The 18291-nt window shown below is 39.2% G+C and overlaps 1 protein-coding gene across 1 annotated transcript; it reads right to left on the bottom strand.

Annotated features, from left to right (window-relative positions):
* Positions 1-125: 125 nt before the first annotated feature.
* sgta (small glutamine rich tetratricopeptide repeat co-chaperone alpha) lies at positions 126-16434 on the bottom strand. The gene is made up of 11 exons (XM_030087258.1): positions 16304-16434; positions 15603-15733; positions 14663-14778; positions 13074-13140; positions 11679-11778; positions 10241-10345; positions 6242-6374; positions 4274-4336; positions 3267-3304; positions 1494-1646; positions 126-300 (listed from the first exon to the last, which is right to left on the bottom strand). The coding sequence occupies exons 2-11, from the start codon at positions 15700-15702 to the stop codon at positions 189-191; spliced, it is 987 nt and encodes a 328-aa protein (XP_029943118.1). The 5' UTR covers positions 15703-15733; positions 16304-16434; the 3' UTR covers positions 126-188.
* Between the last annotated feature and the right edge of the window lie 1857 nt (positions 16435-18291).

The following is an 18291-nucleotide window of genomic DNA, read 5'->3' as shown; positions in this document are numbered from 1 at the left end:
TATTTTTCTTATTTTTTGTGTATTTTTCTTATTTTGTGTTTTTTTTCTTATTGTGTTTTTCCGACTTTGGAGTATTTCATATAAAAACCAGTCAGACCGTCTGTTTCTTTTTTGCCTTTTTAATGAAAGAGAAGGGAGGGAGGGTGGGAGGGCGGGGCTATAAGTGGGCGTGTCCGGGGGCCGTCCAATCAGTGCTGCTCCTCGTTGCCGGAGCTGGGCGTCCGGTTCCTCATCTGGCTCCTCAGCTGCTCGATCAGCTCCGGGTTCTGCTGCTGCATCTGCTGGGCGAACTGCTGGCCGCTGGCGAGACGCCGGACACGCTAGGTTAGCACGGGGCGCTAATGCTAACCGCTAATGTACACACTAGCATGCTAGAAACGCTAAATATTTCCTATAATCAGTCAGCATACGCTAACCACTGACATACGGGACATGCTAGGTTAGCATGGCTAGCTAATGCTAACTGCCAACATGCTAAGAATGCTATAAATACTTGCTATAATCAGTTAGCATATGCTAACTTTTAATACATTAACATGCTACCCATGCTAACTATTTGCTGCGTTAACTTAGCATATGCTAACCACTAAAACCAAAATTAACATGCTAGCAACAAAAAAGAAGGTAGAACAGCTAGCATATGCTAACTGCTAATATACATATTAGCAGGCTAACAACACGCAGAACATGCTAAATTAGCAGATGCTAACTGTTAATATATTCATTAGCATGCTTGCAAGACACAGGAGATGCTAGTTTAGCATTTGCTAACCACTGTCGTTAACATTACGAGTAGCATGCGCTAGCTGCTAGCTAAAGATGTTAGAATTAACTAGCATCTATCGACTGCTAGCACCAAAGCCATTAGCATCAGCGCTACTATTCGCACTGTGAGCGTAACAGCTAATAGCATCAGCGCTAATATTAGTGATTCGATAATTGCTAGCATCAGTGCTACTATGAGCATTTCTAGAAATGTAGCTATTAGCATCAATGCTTTAAAACGTGTTAGCATCACAACCGTTAGCATGAGATCTACTATTTTCATTGCTAGCACTTCCTACTAGCATCAATGCTTTAAGATATGTTAGCATCAAAGCTAACATTAACATTGTTAGCACTGTAGCTATTAGCATCAATGCTACAAGATATGCTAGCATAACAACTGATATGTGCATTATTAGAACTGTAGGTATTAGCATCAATGCTATAATAAATGTTAGCATTATATCTAATATTAGCATTGTTAGCACTAACACTATTATGCACTGCTACTATTAGCATTGTTAGCATCATAAATATTAGCTTCACTGCTATGGGAAATGTTAGCATAAAAGTTGCTATTAGCATTAATGGTTTGATTAGCTAATAGATTAATAACTATTAACATTGTTAGCATTAAATCTAGCATTAGCATTGTTAGCATTGCCGCTATTAGCATGCTCATTCCTAGTAGCCTTGCTGTTAGCATCAGCGCTACCGCTAACACTCACGCCTGGATGAGTCCTGATAGGTCGCCGGTGGCTGAGGCTCCGCCCCCTGGCGCCGCCGCCGCCGCCGCCGCCGCCCCGCCGTCGGGCCCCGCCCCCGAGGGCGCCGAGGCGCCGCCCGCCCCGCCGTACGCCCCCGTCATCATCCCGGACATCCTGCAGGGGGCGGAGTTACAAAGAAACGTGGGCGTGGTTGGAGAACACAGTGGGAATGGTTAAGTGATGGAGTGGGCGTGGTTATGATGGTGTGGGCGTGGTTATATAACAAAGCAGGCATGGCCAGAGCACCAAGTGGGCGTGGTTAGAGGATGAAATCAGTTTTGTAAAAAAAAGTGGGTGTGGATATATGGCAATGTGGGCGTGGCTAGACTGAGGTTGGATTTTCAGAGAATAAAGTGGGCGTGGTTACATGACGAAGTGGGCGTGGTTAGACGATTAAGTTGGATTTTCAGAGAATAAAGTGGGTGTGGTTATATGGTAAAGTGGGCGTGGTCAAAGGATGGAGTTTGACTTTCAGAGAATAAAGTGGGCGTGGTTATATGGCAAAGTGGGCGTGGCTAGACTGAGGTTAGATTTTTAGAGAATAAAGTGGGTGCGGTTATGATACAGTGGGCGTGGTCAAAGGATGGAGTTAGAGTTTCAGAAAATAAAGTGGGCGTGGTTACATGACGGAGTGGGCGTGGTTAGATGATTAAGTTGGATTTTCAGAGAATAAAGTGGGTGTGGTTATATGGTAAAGTAGGCGTGGTCAAAGGATGGAGTTTGACTTTCAGATAATAAAGTGGGCGTGGTTATATGGCAAAGTGGGCGTGGCTAGACTGAGGTTAGATTTTTAGAGAATAAAGTGGGTGCGGTTATGATACAGTGGGCGTGGTCAAAGGATGGAGTTAGAGTTTCAGAAAATAAAGTGGGCGTGGTTACATGACGGAGTGGGTGTGGTTAGATGATTAAGTTGGATTTTCAGAGAATAAAGTGGGTGTGGTTATATGGTAAAGTGGGCGTGGTTGGACGATGAAGTTCAAATTTTTAGATAATAAAGTGGGCGTGGTTATATGGCAAAGTGGGCGTGGTTAAATGATACAGTGGGCGTGGTTATAGGTTAAAATTATTTTTTGGAATAAAGTGGGTGTGGTTATATGATAAAGTGGGAGTGGTTATATGATACAGTGGGCGTGGTTATATGATATTTTTGGAATAAAGTGGGCGTGGTTAAATGATACAGTGGGCGTGGTTATAGGTTACAATTATTTTTGGAATAAAGTGGGCGTGGTTAGACAACAGACTTGGATTTTTAGAGAATAAAGTGGGCGTGGTTAGAGGATGACATGGGGTTTTGAGAGAATGCAGTTGGCGTGTGGTTATATAAAGTGGGCGTGGTTGGATAACAAAGTGGGAGTGGTCAGGCGACAACGTGGGTTTGGTTAAATGCTGGAGTGGGCGTGGCCGGGTGATCAAGAGATTTTAGAGAATAAAGTGGGTGTGGTTAAATGATGAGGTTGGATCTTAGGAGAATGAAGTGGGCGTGGTCAGAGCACAAAGTGGGCGTGGTTAGAGGATACAGTGGTTTTTCAAATTAACAAAGTGGGAGTGGCTAGAGCGCATAAGGGGGCGTGGTTAGGCACTTTATTTGGGAGTGTTGCTAGAAAAATGGGCGGGGTTTAGAGGGATTAGAAGTGAGGTATGGATTCCATCGTGGACGGCATCGGGTTTCAAAACGTGGGCGTGGTCCGTGGGCGGGGCTAGTGACCAGTGTGTGGGCGGGGCTTGGAGACTCACAGCTGCTGGACTTGAGGGTTGTTCATCAGAGACGACGCCTGGAGAGGGAAACAAGGCGTTACCGTGACGACCAGACAGAAACCACATTTCAAAATAAGAGCCTGTCTAATAATCTGTTCTGAGGGAAAATAATCTGTTCTGAGGGAAAACTAAGCAAAATTAAAAATGTACTGTAGAATTTTGATTTTTATTTTATTTGTAATTGGTATTTGACTTATTTTTACATTTAATTGATTTAATATCCTTTTAATTTTTTTTAATTACTTAAATATCTCAACTTATTTTACTATTTTAATAAGAATAAATGTTTAAAAAATCCAAAAAAATAATTAATTAAAAATCTATTAATATATATTAATATATCTATAAATACATTTATATATATTAAAATTTAATAAATATGATCGACAAAAAGTTAAATATTTAAAATAACAGTAAAGTAATATTTATGATAAAAAAAAAAAAAAATCCTTCCTCAGAAACATCTGAATATTTTAATTGGGAATTTCTCAAATTATTTTTATATATTCTCTTTTATTTATTTTTTTATATTAATTGAATTTTAAACGGCTTAAAATTTGTTTTGTTTGCACTGCTTTTATTTTAATATTTGATATTTTTATATTTTATTTTAAATTTAAAGGAATATAATTTAATAAAAAATATTTTGTTTCAAAAGCGCATTTCAATTTATTTTTTTAGATTTTTTTCCAGATTTTTCAGACAAAATTTCAATGAAAAAAATGTCAATAAAATTTCATATGATTTTATTTCATTTTAGATCACCATATTTTTCCAAAGTAGATTTTTACTTTTTTATTTTATTTGAATATATTTAAGTTTTGAACCTTTAATTTCAACGAAAATATCTACAATAAAAATCATTAAAAAATTTGGAAAATCAATTTAAACAGTTAAAATACTCAAAGCGTGTGTGTGTGTGTGTGTGTGTGTGTATGTGTGTGTGTGTGTGTGTGTGTGTGCGTGCGTGCGTGTGCGTGTCTCACCATGTTCATGAACCCCGGGTTGCTCAGCAGTCCGGCCAGGTCGACTCCGCCCACTCCCGGAGACTGCACGGCAACAGAGGGCCAATCAGAGGTCAATACAAAATATATATAAAATTAAATGAATAAAAAATGAATATAAAATGTTTTTTAAATAAAACAGTAAATAATTTAACATTTTTAATAATTTTAATAAAAAAATAAAATGTAAAAAACTCATTACATCATTACATAAACTTAGTTTTATATTAAAATATTTTATATTTTTTATATTTCTGTATATTCTCCATAGATGCCTACACGACAAATATCGTCAATTTTATTTGGAAAAAATGACATATGATTAAAAATATATATAATATATATGAAATATACAAAAAAATACAATAAATAAAATTTAAAAAAATGTATATTTTAAGATTATAAATATGACAAAAAAGAGAATAAATATATCTAACTTAATTAAATAAAAAAATACAAAAAAAAATGTATATTTATATTCATAATACATACATCTATAAAATATAAAAAATGTATAACAAAAAAAAGATTTAATCAATTATTTTTTATCAAATTAAAAAAAAAAATACTCATGCTGATGCCCACACTAAGCCCCACCCCTAGTCCCTATAGGCCCCACCCCCTTAGACCCCGCCCCCTCACTGGCCCATCCTGTCCTTCTATTTATAGATAAATGCTATGAATAAATTCATAAAGATTCCAAAAATAAATTAAAATCTATATACATATATACAATAAAAAATAACTCCAAAAATTAATTAAAAACGAAATCATAAAAATATTAAATTTATATTCATAATATGTAGATATATAAAAATAACATAAAAATTAAAATTAGATGAAATAAATAAAAATAAAATTTAACAAAATACTGATGCCCCCAATAAGCCCCGCCCTTTTAGGCCCCGCCCCCTTCTATGTTAACAGACAAATGCTATGAATACATTCATAAAGATTCCAAAAATAATACGAAATAAGAATATATGAAAAAAAAAACTCCGGTAAATAAAAGAAATAATATAAAATCATAAAAAAAACTAAGAATTAAAATAAAAATAACAAAATGAAATAAAATTGAAAAATATTACTGATGCCCCCCCCCCGCTAAGCCCCACCCCTTTAGGCCCCGCACCCTCCTATATAAAATATTAAAAAAATAGCCAAAATACATAATAAAATAAAATGAAATGCAAAAAAATAAAGAAAAAAATAAAACGGAATAAAATTTTTTGAAAAATTACTGATGCCTCCGCTAAGCCCCGCCCCCTCCTATATGAAATATAAAAAAGTAACTTAATTATGTAAAAAAATAAAACTAAAATAAAAAAATGAAATAAAATTAAATAAAATGAATTACTGATGCCCCCACTAAGCCCCGCCCATTTAAGCAGCATTATATATGAAATATAAAAAAAACGACACAAAAAAATTAAAATTAAATGTATGAAAAAAAAAACAAACAAAAAAAGAAATAAAATTAAAAAAAAAAATTACTGATGCCCGGCTAAGCCCCGCCCCCTCCTGTATGAAATATAAAAAAAATACACAAAAAAATAAAATTAAATGTATGAAAAAAACAAACAAAAAAAAGAAATAAAATAAAAAAAAAACAACAATTACTGATGCTCGGCTAAGCCCCGCCCCTTTAGGCCCCGCCCCCTCCTGTATGAAATATAAAAAAAAACTACACAAAAAAATAAAATTAAATGTATGAAAAAAAACAAACAAAAAAAAGAAATAAAACAAAAAAAAAAACAATTACTGATGCCCGGCTAAGCCCCGCCCCTTTAGGCCCCGCCCCCTCCTGTATGAAATATAAAAAAAATACACAAAAAAATAAAATTAAATGTATGAAAAAAACAAACAAAAAAAAAAGAAATAAAATTTAAAAAAAAAATTACTGATGCCCGGCTAAGCCCCGCCCCTTTTAGGCCCCGCCCCCCTCCTCACCGGCCCGTCCTGGCTCTTGTCCTGGGCGATCCTCATGTTGCTGCGGTACGTCTCGTTGCTGGGGTCCAGCTGCAAAGCCTTCTGGTAGAAGGAGACGGCCTCCGAGTGTCTGTTGAGGGACGACAGGGCCAGGCTGCACGCACACGCACACACACACACACACACACACACACACACACACACACACCATTAATAAATGTATTTATTCCTCATACCTAATTAACAATCCATAAAATTATCCAAAAAATCAATGTAATGAAATTTATAAATACAATGACTAAAAATGATATAAAAACGAATACTAAAAAATATATATATAAAAAATTATGAATATAAGTATAAATATAATCAGAAATATCAAAAATATATATTTTATCTTATTTAAATAAATTTAAAAAATACAAATAAAATAAAAAGAACAATAAAATAATAAATGGGAATAAAATTAAAATACATTCCAAAAAGTCTAATTATAAAAATACTTAAATAAGTATAAAACAAATGAAAAAAATAAATACAAAAAGAGAAAGATCCATGCAAAAATATTTATACTACAACTGCAGATATATTATGAACTGTAAACAGAATTACAAACACTACAAAGTATTAATTAAAAATATAGAAAAACAAAAAAATATATATATAAACAATATACAAGAAAAAAAAAGTATTAAACAACAAAACATGCTTGCATATATAATGAACTTAAAATAACAATAAAATAAAATAGAATAAAATAGAATAAATAGAATAAACAATACATTTACAATGGATACAAAGTTACACTTTAAAGGAGCACAGCGCTGTTTTAAATATTAAATTTTCAATTATTCACACCCACACATGTTTGTACCTTTGCCTGATGGGCAGCAAGAGCTATTTCTGCAAGATCGCAGTCGCTCCTATTTTCCTCTGCTAAAAGAGCGAGGAAGGAGTTCCCCTCTTCTGGGCACGTACATGGGCGCATGCCACAGACACGAGCTTTTCACTAAGCTGCAGTTACGCCTAAGGCCTGCAGGGGTCGGTGTTTCGCATTAAACGAGCAAACTACGCTGTGCTCCTTTAAAAACAAATAATGAGAAGGGGAAAAAAATCAAAAGAAACAAAACCAAAGACTCGTTATGGTAGCTCGTTAGTGCAGCCTTGTTATGGTAGCTCGTTAGAGGACACTCGTTATGGTAGACTCGTTAGAGGACACTCGTTATGGTAGACTCGTTAGAGGACACTCATTAGAAGACACTCGTTACGGTAGCTTGTTATGGTAGACTTGTTAGCGGACACTCGTTATGGTAGCTCGTTATGGTACACTCGTTAGAGGTCGCTTGTTATGGTAGCTCGTTATGGTAGCTCGTTATGGTAGCTTGTTATGGTAGCTCGTTATGGTAGCTCGTTATGGTAGCTCGTTATGGTATCTTGTTATGGTAGCTCGTTATGGTAGCTTGTTATGGTAGCTCGTTATGGTAGCTCGTTATGGTAGCTCGTTATGGTATCTTGTTATGGTAGCTCGTTATGGTAGCTCGTTATGGCACACTCGTTAGAGGTAGCTCGTTATGATAGCTTGTTATGGTAGCTCGTTATGGTAGCTTGTTATGGCAGCTCATTATGGTAGCTTGTTATGGTAGCTCGTTATGGTAGACTTATTAGCGGACACTCGTTATGGTAGCTCGTTATGGTAGACTTGTTAGAAGACACTCGTTATGGTAGCTCGTTATGGTACACTCGTTAGAGGTTGCTTGTTATGGTAGCTTGTTATGGTAGCTCGTTATGGTAGACTTATTAGCGGACACTCGTTATGGTAGCTCGTTATGGTAGACTTATTAGCGGACACTCGTTATGGTAGCTCGTTATGGTACACTCGTTAGAGGTTGCTTGTTATGGTAGCTTGTTATGGTAGCTCGTTATGGTAGACTTATTAGCGGACACTCGTTATGGTAGCTCGTTATGGTAGACTTATTAGCGGACACTCGTTATGGTAGCTCGTTATGGTAGACTTGTTAGAAGACACTCGTTATGGTAGCTTGTTATGGTAGCTCGTTATGGTAGACTTATTAGCGGACACTCGTTATGGTAGCTCGTTATGGTAGACTTGTTAGAAGACACTCGTTATGGTAGCTCGTTATGGTACACTCGTTAGAGGTTGCTTGTTATGGTTGCTTGTTATGGTAGCTCGTTATGGTAGCTCGTTATGGTAGCTTGTTATGGTAGCTCGTTATGGTAGCTCGTTATGGTAGACTTGTTAGAAGACACTCGTTATGGTAGCTCGTTATGGTACACTCGTTAGAGGTCGCTCGTTATGGTAGCTCGTTATGGTAGCTCGTTAGAGGACACTTGTTATGGTAGCTTTTTATTGTACACTCGTTAGAGGACACTCGTTATGGTAGTAGCTTGTTATGGTAGCTCCTTAGAGGACACTTGTTATGGTAGCTCGTTATGGTAGACTTGTTAGCAGACACTCGTTATGGTAGCTTGTTATGGTAGCTCCTTAGAGGACTCTTGTTATGGTAGCTCGTTATGGTAGACTTATTAGCGGACACTCGTTATGGTAGCTCGTTATGGTAGACTTGTTAGAAGACACTCGTTATGGTAGCTCGTTATGGTACACTCGTTAGAGGTTGCTTGTTATGGTAGCTTGTTATGGTAGCTTGTTATGGTAGCTCGTTATGGTAGCTCCTTAGAGGACTCTTGTTATGGTAGCTTGTTATGGTAGACTTCTTAGAAGACACTCGTTATGGTAGCTCGTTATGGTACACTCGTTAGAGGTCGCTCGTTATGGTAGCTCGTTATGGTAGCTTGTTAGAGGACACTTGTTATGGTAGCTTTTTATTGTACACTCGTTAGAGGACACTCGTTATGGTAGCTTGTTATGGTAGCTCCTTAGAGGACACTTGTTATGGTAGCTCGTTATGGTAGACTTGTTAGCAGACACTCGTTATGGTAGCTTGTTATGGTAGCTTTTTATGGTAGCTCCTTAGAGGACACTTGTTATGGTAGCTCGTTATGGTAGACTTGTTAGCGGACACTCATTATGGTAGCTTGTTATGGTAGCTCCTTAGAGGACTCTTGTTATGGTAGCTTGTTATGGTACACTCGTTAGAGAACACTCATTATGGTAGCTCATTATGGTTGACTCGTTAAATGACACTTGTTATGGTAGCTCGTTATCGTACACTCATTAGAGGACATTCGTTAAAGTAGCTCGTTATGGTTGACTTGTTAGAGGTCACTCGTTATGGTAGCTCATTATGGTACCTCATTAGGGGAGACTAGTTATGTTAGCTCGTTAGAGGAGACTCGTTAGTGTCGCTCGTTAAAGGAGACTCGTTATGGTAGCTCGTTATGGTACACTCGTTAGAGGAAACTCGTTATGGTACACTCGTTAGAGGAAACTCGTTATGGTAGCTCGTTAAAGGAGACTCGTTATGGTGGCTCGTTAGAGGAGACTTGTTATGGTGGCTCGTTAGAGGAGACTCGTTATGGTAGCTTGTTAGAGGAGACTCGTTATGGTAGCTCGTTAGGGGAGACTCGTTATGGTAGCTCGTTAGGGGAGACTCGATATGATAGCTCGTTAGAGGAGACTCGTTATGGTAGCTCGTTAGGGGAGACTCGCTATGGTAGCTTGTTAGAGGAGACTCGTTATGGTAGCTCGTTAGAGGAGACTCGTTATGGTAGCTTGTTAGGGGGGACTCGTTATGGTATCTCGTTAGAGAAGGCTCGTTATGGTAGCTCGTTATGGTAGCTCGTTAGAGAAGGCTCGTTATGCTAGCTCGTTAGAGAAGGCTCGTTATGGTAGCTTGTTAGGGGAGACTCGTTATGGTAGCTCGTTAGGGGACTGCTTTGGGGACTGGGTAGAGGACTCGTCAGTGGACTGGTTAGAGGACTAGTCAGAGGACTGGTTAGAGGAGAGGACTAGTCAGAGGACTGGGTAGAGGAGAGGACTAGTCAGAGGACTGGTTAGAGGAGAGGACTGGTCAGAGGACTAGAGGACTAGTCAGTGCGTACCCCATGCGTCCGTAGGCCTTGCTGTACTGGGGGTCGATGTTGATGGCCTGCTCACAGTCCTGAACCGCCCCGCTGTAGTTCCCCAGTTTAGACAGAGCTGCTGCCCTGCAACACAACACAACACAATGTTACCACACAACAACAACACAATGTTACCACACAACAACACAATGTTACCACACAACAACAACACAATGTTACCACACAACAACACAAGATGTTACCACACAACAACAACACAATGTTACCACACAACAACAACACAATGTTACCACACAACAACAACACAATGTTACCACACAACAACAACACAATGTTACCACACAACAACAACACAATGTTACCACACAACAACAACACAATGTTAGTGCACAACACAACACAATGTTAGTGCACAACACAACACAATGTTACCACACAACAACACAACACGTTACTACACAACAACACAATGTTACCACACAACAACACAATGTTACCACACAACAACACAATGTTACCACACAACAACACAATGTTACCACACAACAACAACACAATGTTACCACACAACACAACATGTTACTGCACAACAACACAATGTTACCGCACAACAACAACACAATGTTACCACACAACACAACATGTTACTGCACAACAACACAATGTTACCGCACAACAACAACAACACAATGTTACTACACAACAACGCGTTACTACACAACAACATGTTACTACACACAACACGTTACTACACAACAGCACAACGAGAACATTACCACACAACACCACGTTATGACACAACACGTTACTACACAACACAATGTTACTACACAACAACACAATATTACTACACAACACATTACTACACAATGGCACAACAACACAACATTATTTTACAACAGAGATACACAACTTTACTACCCAAAAAACACGATACTGTACAACATGTTACTACACAACAACACAACATGTTACTACACGTTACTACACAACAACACCACAACAACACACTAGTACCCAAAAACATGCTACTAAACAACATCGCAACACGACTACGTTACTACACAACAACACGTTACTACGTGACCTTACTAAACAACAACACAATGCTACTACACAATTTTAGCACACAAAACAACAACACATTACTGCACAACACAACAGAGATGAACATTAACAACAAAAAGAGTACACAACACCACTACACAAAATACACAACAGTTTAGACAGTAGCAGCTCTGTAGTAACACAACAGAGAGATACACAACAATACACACTACAAAGATAGACACACACTTGGTACACAACAGAGACACACACTTGGTAACACTGTTACATACAAGTAGACCCACACGCACACTGATGTTTAAACACTGTACTGCCACACACACACACACACACACACACGGGGAGCCACGTGCACGCCCGCCGTGCTCCGTGACCTCTGACCTCTGACCTGTTGCAGTAGTAGACGGCGTTGTGGGGGTTGATGGCGATGGCCTGGGAGTAGAAGGACACGGCCGCCGAGAAGTTCTCCACCTTCATCTGGTCGTTGCCTGGGAGACGGCCGACAGGAAGGGAGGGGGCGGGGACAGGAAGTGAGAATAGAAAAGCAGGAAGTGAGGATATGAAGATAAGAAGTGAGTGTTGGGAGACAGGAAGTGAGGGTAAGAAGACAGGAAGTGATTGTGAGGAGACAGGAAGTCAAGGAAGAGGGGACAGGAAGTGAGGATATGAGGACAGGAAGTGAGGACCAAAAAGTAGGAAGTGAGGATATGACAGGAAGTGAAGAATGAAAGCAGGAAATTGGGATATGAGGACAGGAAGAGAGGGCCAAAAAGTAGGAAGTGAGGGTAAGACAGGAAGTGGCAATAAAACAACAGGAAGTGAGGATAGAAAAGCAGGAAGTGAGGATATGAAGATAAGAAGTGAGTGTTGGGAGACAGGAAGTGAGGGTAAGAAGACAGGAAGTGATTGTGAGGAGACAGGATGTCAAGGATCAGGGGACAGGAAGTGAGGATCAGGTGACAGGAAGTGAGGACCAAAAAGTAGGAAGTGAGGATATGAAGATAGGGAGTAAGTATCGGGAAACAGGAAGTGAGGGTAAGAAGGCAGGAATTGAGGATCAGGGGACAGGAAGTGAGGAGCACAAAGCAGGAAGTGAGGATATGACAGGAAGTGAAGAATGAAAGCAGGAAATTGGGATATGAGGACAGGAAGTGAGGACCAAAAAGTAGGAAGTGAGGACATGAAGATAGAGAGTATCAGGAAGCAGGAAGTGAGGGTAAGAAGACAGGAAGTGATTGTGAGGAGACAGGAAGTCAAGGAGGAGGGGACAGGAAGTGAGGATATGAGGACAGGAAGTGAGGAGCAAAAAGCAGGAAGTGAGGAATGAAAGCAGGAAATTGGGATACGAGGACAGGAAGAGAGGACCAAAAAGTAGGAAGTGAGGGTAAGACAGGAAATGGCAATAAAAAAACAGGAAGTGAGGATAGAAAAGCAGGAAGTCAGGATATGAGGACAGGAAGTGAGGATCAATAAGCATGAAGTGAGAATATGAGGACAGGAAGTGAGGATATGAAGACAGGAAATGGGCATCAGCAGACAGGAAGAGAGGATCCAAAAGCAGGAAATGAACACCAAGGGACCGGAAGTGAGGGTCAGGAAACAGGAAGTGAAGGGGGAGGGGCCAGAACGTAGAATCCAGATAGTGATGGGAGTGGGGACAGGGAGTGAGGATCAGAAGGCCGGAAGCAATGGGCAACAGGAAGTTAGAACCAGAAAACAGGAAGTGAGGATCAGGAAACAGGAAGTAGTAGTGATGAGGAAGTGGAAGTGGGCGGAGCCTGACCGTCGCTCTTCAGCCGCTCGGCCTCCGCCTGCTGCTCCTCGCTCAGGGAGTTGTTGTTCGCCTGCGACTGAAACACAAAACAACAACGCAACATTACACTACACAACATTAACACAACATGAAGAACACTACAATACTACACAACTCCACAGATTAACACATTACTACACAACACCATTACTACACAACACTAACACAACATTACTACACAACACCATTACTACACAACACTAACACAACATTACTACACAACACAACGACTACGCTACACAACATTACTACACAACTACACTACACAACATTACTACACAACTACACTACACAACATTACTACACAACTACACTACATAACATTAATACACAACAATATTACTACACAACATCAAAACATTACTACACAACATTAACATTCATCACTACATAACACTAAAACAACATCACTACACAACATTCACACACATCACTACAACACATTACTACACAACAACTACACTACATAACATTACTACACATTACTACACAACATTACTACACTACATAACATTACTACACAACAATACTAAAACACATCACTACACAACATTACTACACAACAACTAAACTACATAAAATTACTACACAACAACATTAACACAACATTACTACACAACTCCACAGATTAACACAACATTACTACAGTACACCATAGCTACACAACATTAACACAACATTGCTACATAACACAACGACTACACTACACAACATTACTACATAACTACACTTCATAACATTACCACACAATAATATTACTACACATCATTACTACACAACACCATTACTACACATTACTACACAACACAACGACCACACTACACAACATTGCTGCACAACACCATTACTACACAACATTAACACAACATTACTACACTACACAACAACACTACTACACAACTACACTACATAATACACAACATTTCTACACAACAACATTAACACACATCACTACACAACATTAAAACACATCACTACACAACATTACTACACAACATTAAAACACTACTACACAACAACATTCACACACATCACTACAACACATTACTACACAACAACTACACTACATAGCATTACTACACAACATTACTACACAACAACGACACTACATAACATTACTACACAACAATACTAAAACACATCACTACACAACATTACTACACAACATTAAAACACATCACTACACAACATTACTACACAACATTAAAACATTACTACACAACAACATTCACACACATCACTACAACACATTACTACACAACAACTACACTACATAGCATTACTACACAACATTACTACACAACAACTACACTACATAACATTACTACACAACAATACTAAAACACATCACTACACAACATTACTACACAACATTAAAACACATCACTACACAACATTACTACACAACATTACTACACAACAACACCATAACCACACAACATAATTACGCAACATTAACAACACAACATTGACACAACCAAACAGGGAGATACACAACATTAACACAACAACTGGACCCAGGAGAGGGGGCGGAGTCAGGAAGTGGGCGGGGCTCTCACCGAGGACGACGACGTCGACGTGGCGGCGGCGAAGATCTCCGGTAACGTCAGCGGGACGGCGAGGGACTGGTCGTCGGTGGACACCTCGAACGCCGTCTCCAGACACTGGACGGCCACTGGTGGGGGAGGCAGGAAGGAAACAGGAAGTGAGCGGCACAGACAGGAAGTGGGCGTCAGAGACAGGAAGTCAGGTGAGAAGTGAGTTTAACAGGCAGGAAGTGTGTCAGAGACAGGAAGTGATGTAAAATGTTAAGTGCTATAGACAGGAAGTGACAAAGAGGAGTCGCGGGGACAGGAAGTGATGTAAACACTGACTGTCAGAGACAGGAAGTGGGGTTAAAAGTGAATGCGAGAGACAGGAAATGATGTAAGAAGTGACGTCAGACAGGAAATGAAGTTATAAGTGAGCGTCAGACAGGAAGTGAGGTTATTAGTGAGCGTCAGACAGGAAGTGAGGTTATAAGTGAGCCTAAGAGACAGGAAGTGAGGTAAGAACCGAGTGTCAGACAGGAAGTAAGGTTATAAGTGAGTGTCAGACAGGAAGTGAGGTTATAAGCGAGTGCCAGAGACAGGAAGTGAGGTAAGAAGTGAGTGTCAGAGACAGGAAGTGAGGTAAGAACCGAGTGTCAGACAGGAAGTAAGGTTATAAGTGAGTGTCAGACAGGAAGTGAGGTTATAAGCGAGTGCCAGAGACAGGAAGTGAGGTAAGAAGTGAGTGTCAGAGACAGGAAGTGAGGATATAAGTGAGCGTCAGAGACAGGAAGTCAGTGTCTGAGACAGGAAGTGAAGCGGAAAAGACATTAAGTGACAAGTGAGAAACAGGAAGTCAACTAGAAAGTAAGACAGACAGACAGGAAGTTGATGTAAAACACAAGTGAATAACACACACCTGTTTGTGTTACTGTGTGTGTGTGTGTGTGTGTGTGTGTGTGCACCTCACCCTCCAGGCTCTCCTGCGCCCCGGCGCTCAAGTTCCCCGCCCTCAGCTGCTGGTGGAGGAACTGGATCATGGAGAAGGCGAGGCGCTTGTGGTCCGACATGTTTTTGTTTTTGGAGGGGGGGGGGGGTCGCCTGCGTGATGACACACGGCCCGTTAGCTTAGCATGCTAGCACACCAAACTCCATTTAAAATCCGACAATTTTATCCATTTCTTGACATTTCGCACGGAAAAATCAACTCCAAATGGATTAAATGATTATGTGTCGACGCGTCAGGTGCGTGCGGATAATTCGGCGGCGGAATGAGTCGCGTGAAGGTAACAGAACCGGGCCCAACCGGATCAGATTGAGGGATCTCAACGTTGTGCGAAGCAGGGAATAAACAGAGCGAGGTCGACGGGCCGGTCGGAGGCTAAAAGTCGGGTTTGAGTGCACGTGAGGGCCGGTAAATGCGTGAGACGTGAGCCGAATTACAGAGGGGTATCTTCCGGACTGGGTGCGCGTGAGAGCAAGCAGCTGCCACGCGGGAAAAGCACGTAAAATCCAGATTTGCGTTGTTTCGGCGGACTTCTTAATGGAGTCTGGCGTGACGTGATGACCGGAGCTTCCCTGCTGCTAAACACCGACGGGAGAGCCGTGAAACACCGACGGACCGGAGGCGCGCCGGCCCCGCCGCGAGCCAGAGGAGCCTCCGGGTCTCACCTGCTGTCTGTCGTCCCGCTCAGAACCGAACCGAACCCAACCGGGAGGGGGGCGCCGCTGTTAGCCGCTAACCGTTAGCCACGTTCCGCCGACCAGCTCTGCTAACGGGGGGGAGGATTATAGGACGGACGCGCGGCGATGACGTCAGGCGCAAGGTGACGTCAGGACGTAAACCGCAACGAGAGAAAAGTTTTATTCATTCAAAATAAAACCTGAAAACAATTAAACAATAAAACACTAAATAAATAAATAAATAAATAAATAAATAAATAATCCATAAAGTGTTTAAAAACACAACTGGTCTTAAACTGGTTTAAAATAATACATTTAATTACATTTTAAAAATATGAAAGCTATATAAATATATATATATATATATATATATATATATATATATATATATATATATATATATATATATATATATATATATATACATACATGTAATATTTCAAATTAGAACCTGTACAGTACACAAAATATCCAATAGTTATTTGTCTTTGAAAGCTCTAAATATTGTTACAAATATTCATTTATTGAAATAAAATATTTAAAAGGGGAATCAAAATTCCAAGAAAAGAACACAAAGTGTATACAAGAGTTAAAAAATAAAAAAAATACAAAATACAAAAAAAATAAAAACCAAGAAATAGCTAAAATGAGGAAAAATACACCGAGTAAAGCAAAACAAATAAAGCTAAAATAGGATCATTTTTGCAAAAATATTCAAATTAAATCCATGTAGTGGAATTGTTTTATGTTGTGGCTGCTTGGGTAATTTATGTACTGGAATAAAATAAAATAAAATAAAATAAAATAAAATTAAATTAAATTAAATTAAATTAAATTAAATTAAATTAAATTAAATTAAATTAAATTAAATGGATGACCGCCAGAGCGCTCCGTCACTCCGAATCCTCGTGGTCATACCAGAAGATTCCATAGGAGCCGAACCTGTTTCAGATTCGGAACTTATAAGCAGTCCCTGGGTCGTCCAGGGGTCACGAGTGCCTCTCAGCGTCCGGTTTGGAAAGGGAGGGACATGTGTTTTTTTCATGTTTTTCAAACATGTTTTTATTTAATTTTTGTTATTTCAACAGAACATACATACAAAAAATGGACAAAAAAGCAAAAACAAAACAAAAACAAAAACAAAAAACAGAAAGAAAAAACAACAAAAAAAACCTGCACACACACAAGTGAGGCACCGCATTTATAATAACCAAATAAAATAACAGTAATGACATTAGAAACTACAAAGAAAATCAGTCGTCCATCCAACCATCAACAGATATGCTATTTTTCTCAAGAAATTTGTAGAAAAGAGTCCATATTTCCCGAAACTTGTCAAGTCTGTTCTCTGCTGTCTAGCTTATTTTTTTTCCAAAGCATTTTAGGAGATAGAGGAACTTTCCTGCCTAGGATTTAACACTTTTTCGCCGAACGATAAAACATGCTGACACTACCACATAAAATGAAAAAGTGTGCCTTTCTGATCCCCACGTCACACAGAAATCGGGTATGCAGGGGTTAAATCGGTGTAGTTTCGCAGGTGTAATGTAGAACCTGCTCAACCATTGAAATTGTAACGATTTTGTATTTGTGTTAAAGGAATACTCCGGAGATTTTGGACCCACGCCCTACCTATCCCGATCATTTACAAAGTGAGATAAGCTCATAAATGCCTTTTTTGTGTCTGCGCGTCCAGCGGCTGGATCCCAGCTGTTAGCGTCGTAGTTGATCTGAACAACAATATACACTATAAAATTGGGATCTTTCAGCCAGAAAGACTATAAAGATACTATAAATATAACAATATTAATTAATTAATTAATTAATCAATTGTATAAATATATAAAATACTATAAAGATATTTATTTGTAAAGAAATCATTGATCTGAACAACAATATGCTCTATCAAATTGGGATTTTTCAGCCAGAAAGACTATAAAGATACTATAAATATAAAAATATTAATTAATTAAATA

This window comes from Salarias fasciatus, unplaced genomic scaffold, assembly GCF_902148845.1.
Source record: "Salarias fasciatus unplaced genomic scaffold, fSalaFa1.1, whole genome shotgun sequence".
Classification (NCBI taxonomy): domain Eukaryota; kingdom Metazoa; phylum Chordata; class Actinopteri; order Blenniiformes; family Blenniidae; genus Salarias; species Salarias fasciatus.
This window is presented reverse-complemented; position numbering and strand designations above follow the sequence as displayed.

What these genes read in the sequence shown, in the direction of transcription:
- sgta (XM_030087258.1), bottom strand. Translation starts at nt 15,702, where the DNA reads ATGTCGGACCACAAGCGCCTCGCCTTCTCCATGATCCAGTTCCTCCAC. An exon ending in CGTCGACGTCGTCGTCCTCG is followed by an intron (nt 13,141 to 14,662) that starts GTGAGAGCCCCG and finishes TTTGTGTTTCAG; the next exon opens with TCGCAGGCGAACAACAACTC. An exon ending in AACCCTCAAGTCCAGCAGCT is followed by an intron (nt 1,647 to 3,266) that starts GTGAGTCTCCAA and finishes CGCCCCCTGCAG; the next exon opens with GATGTCCGGGATGATGACGG.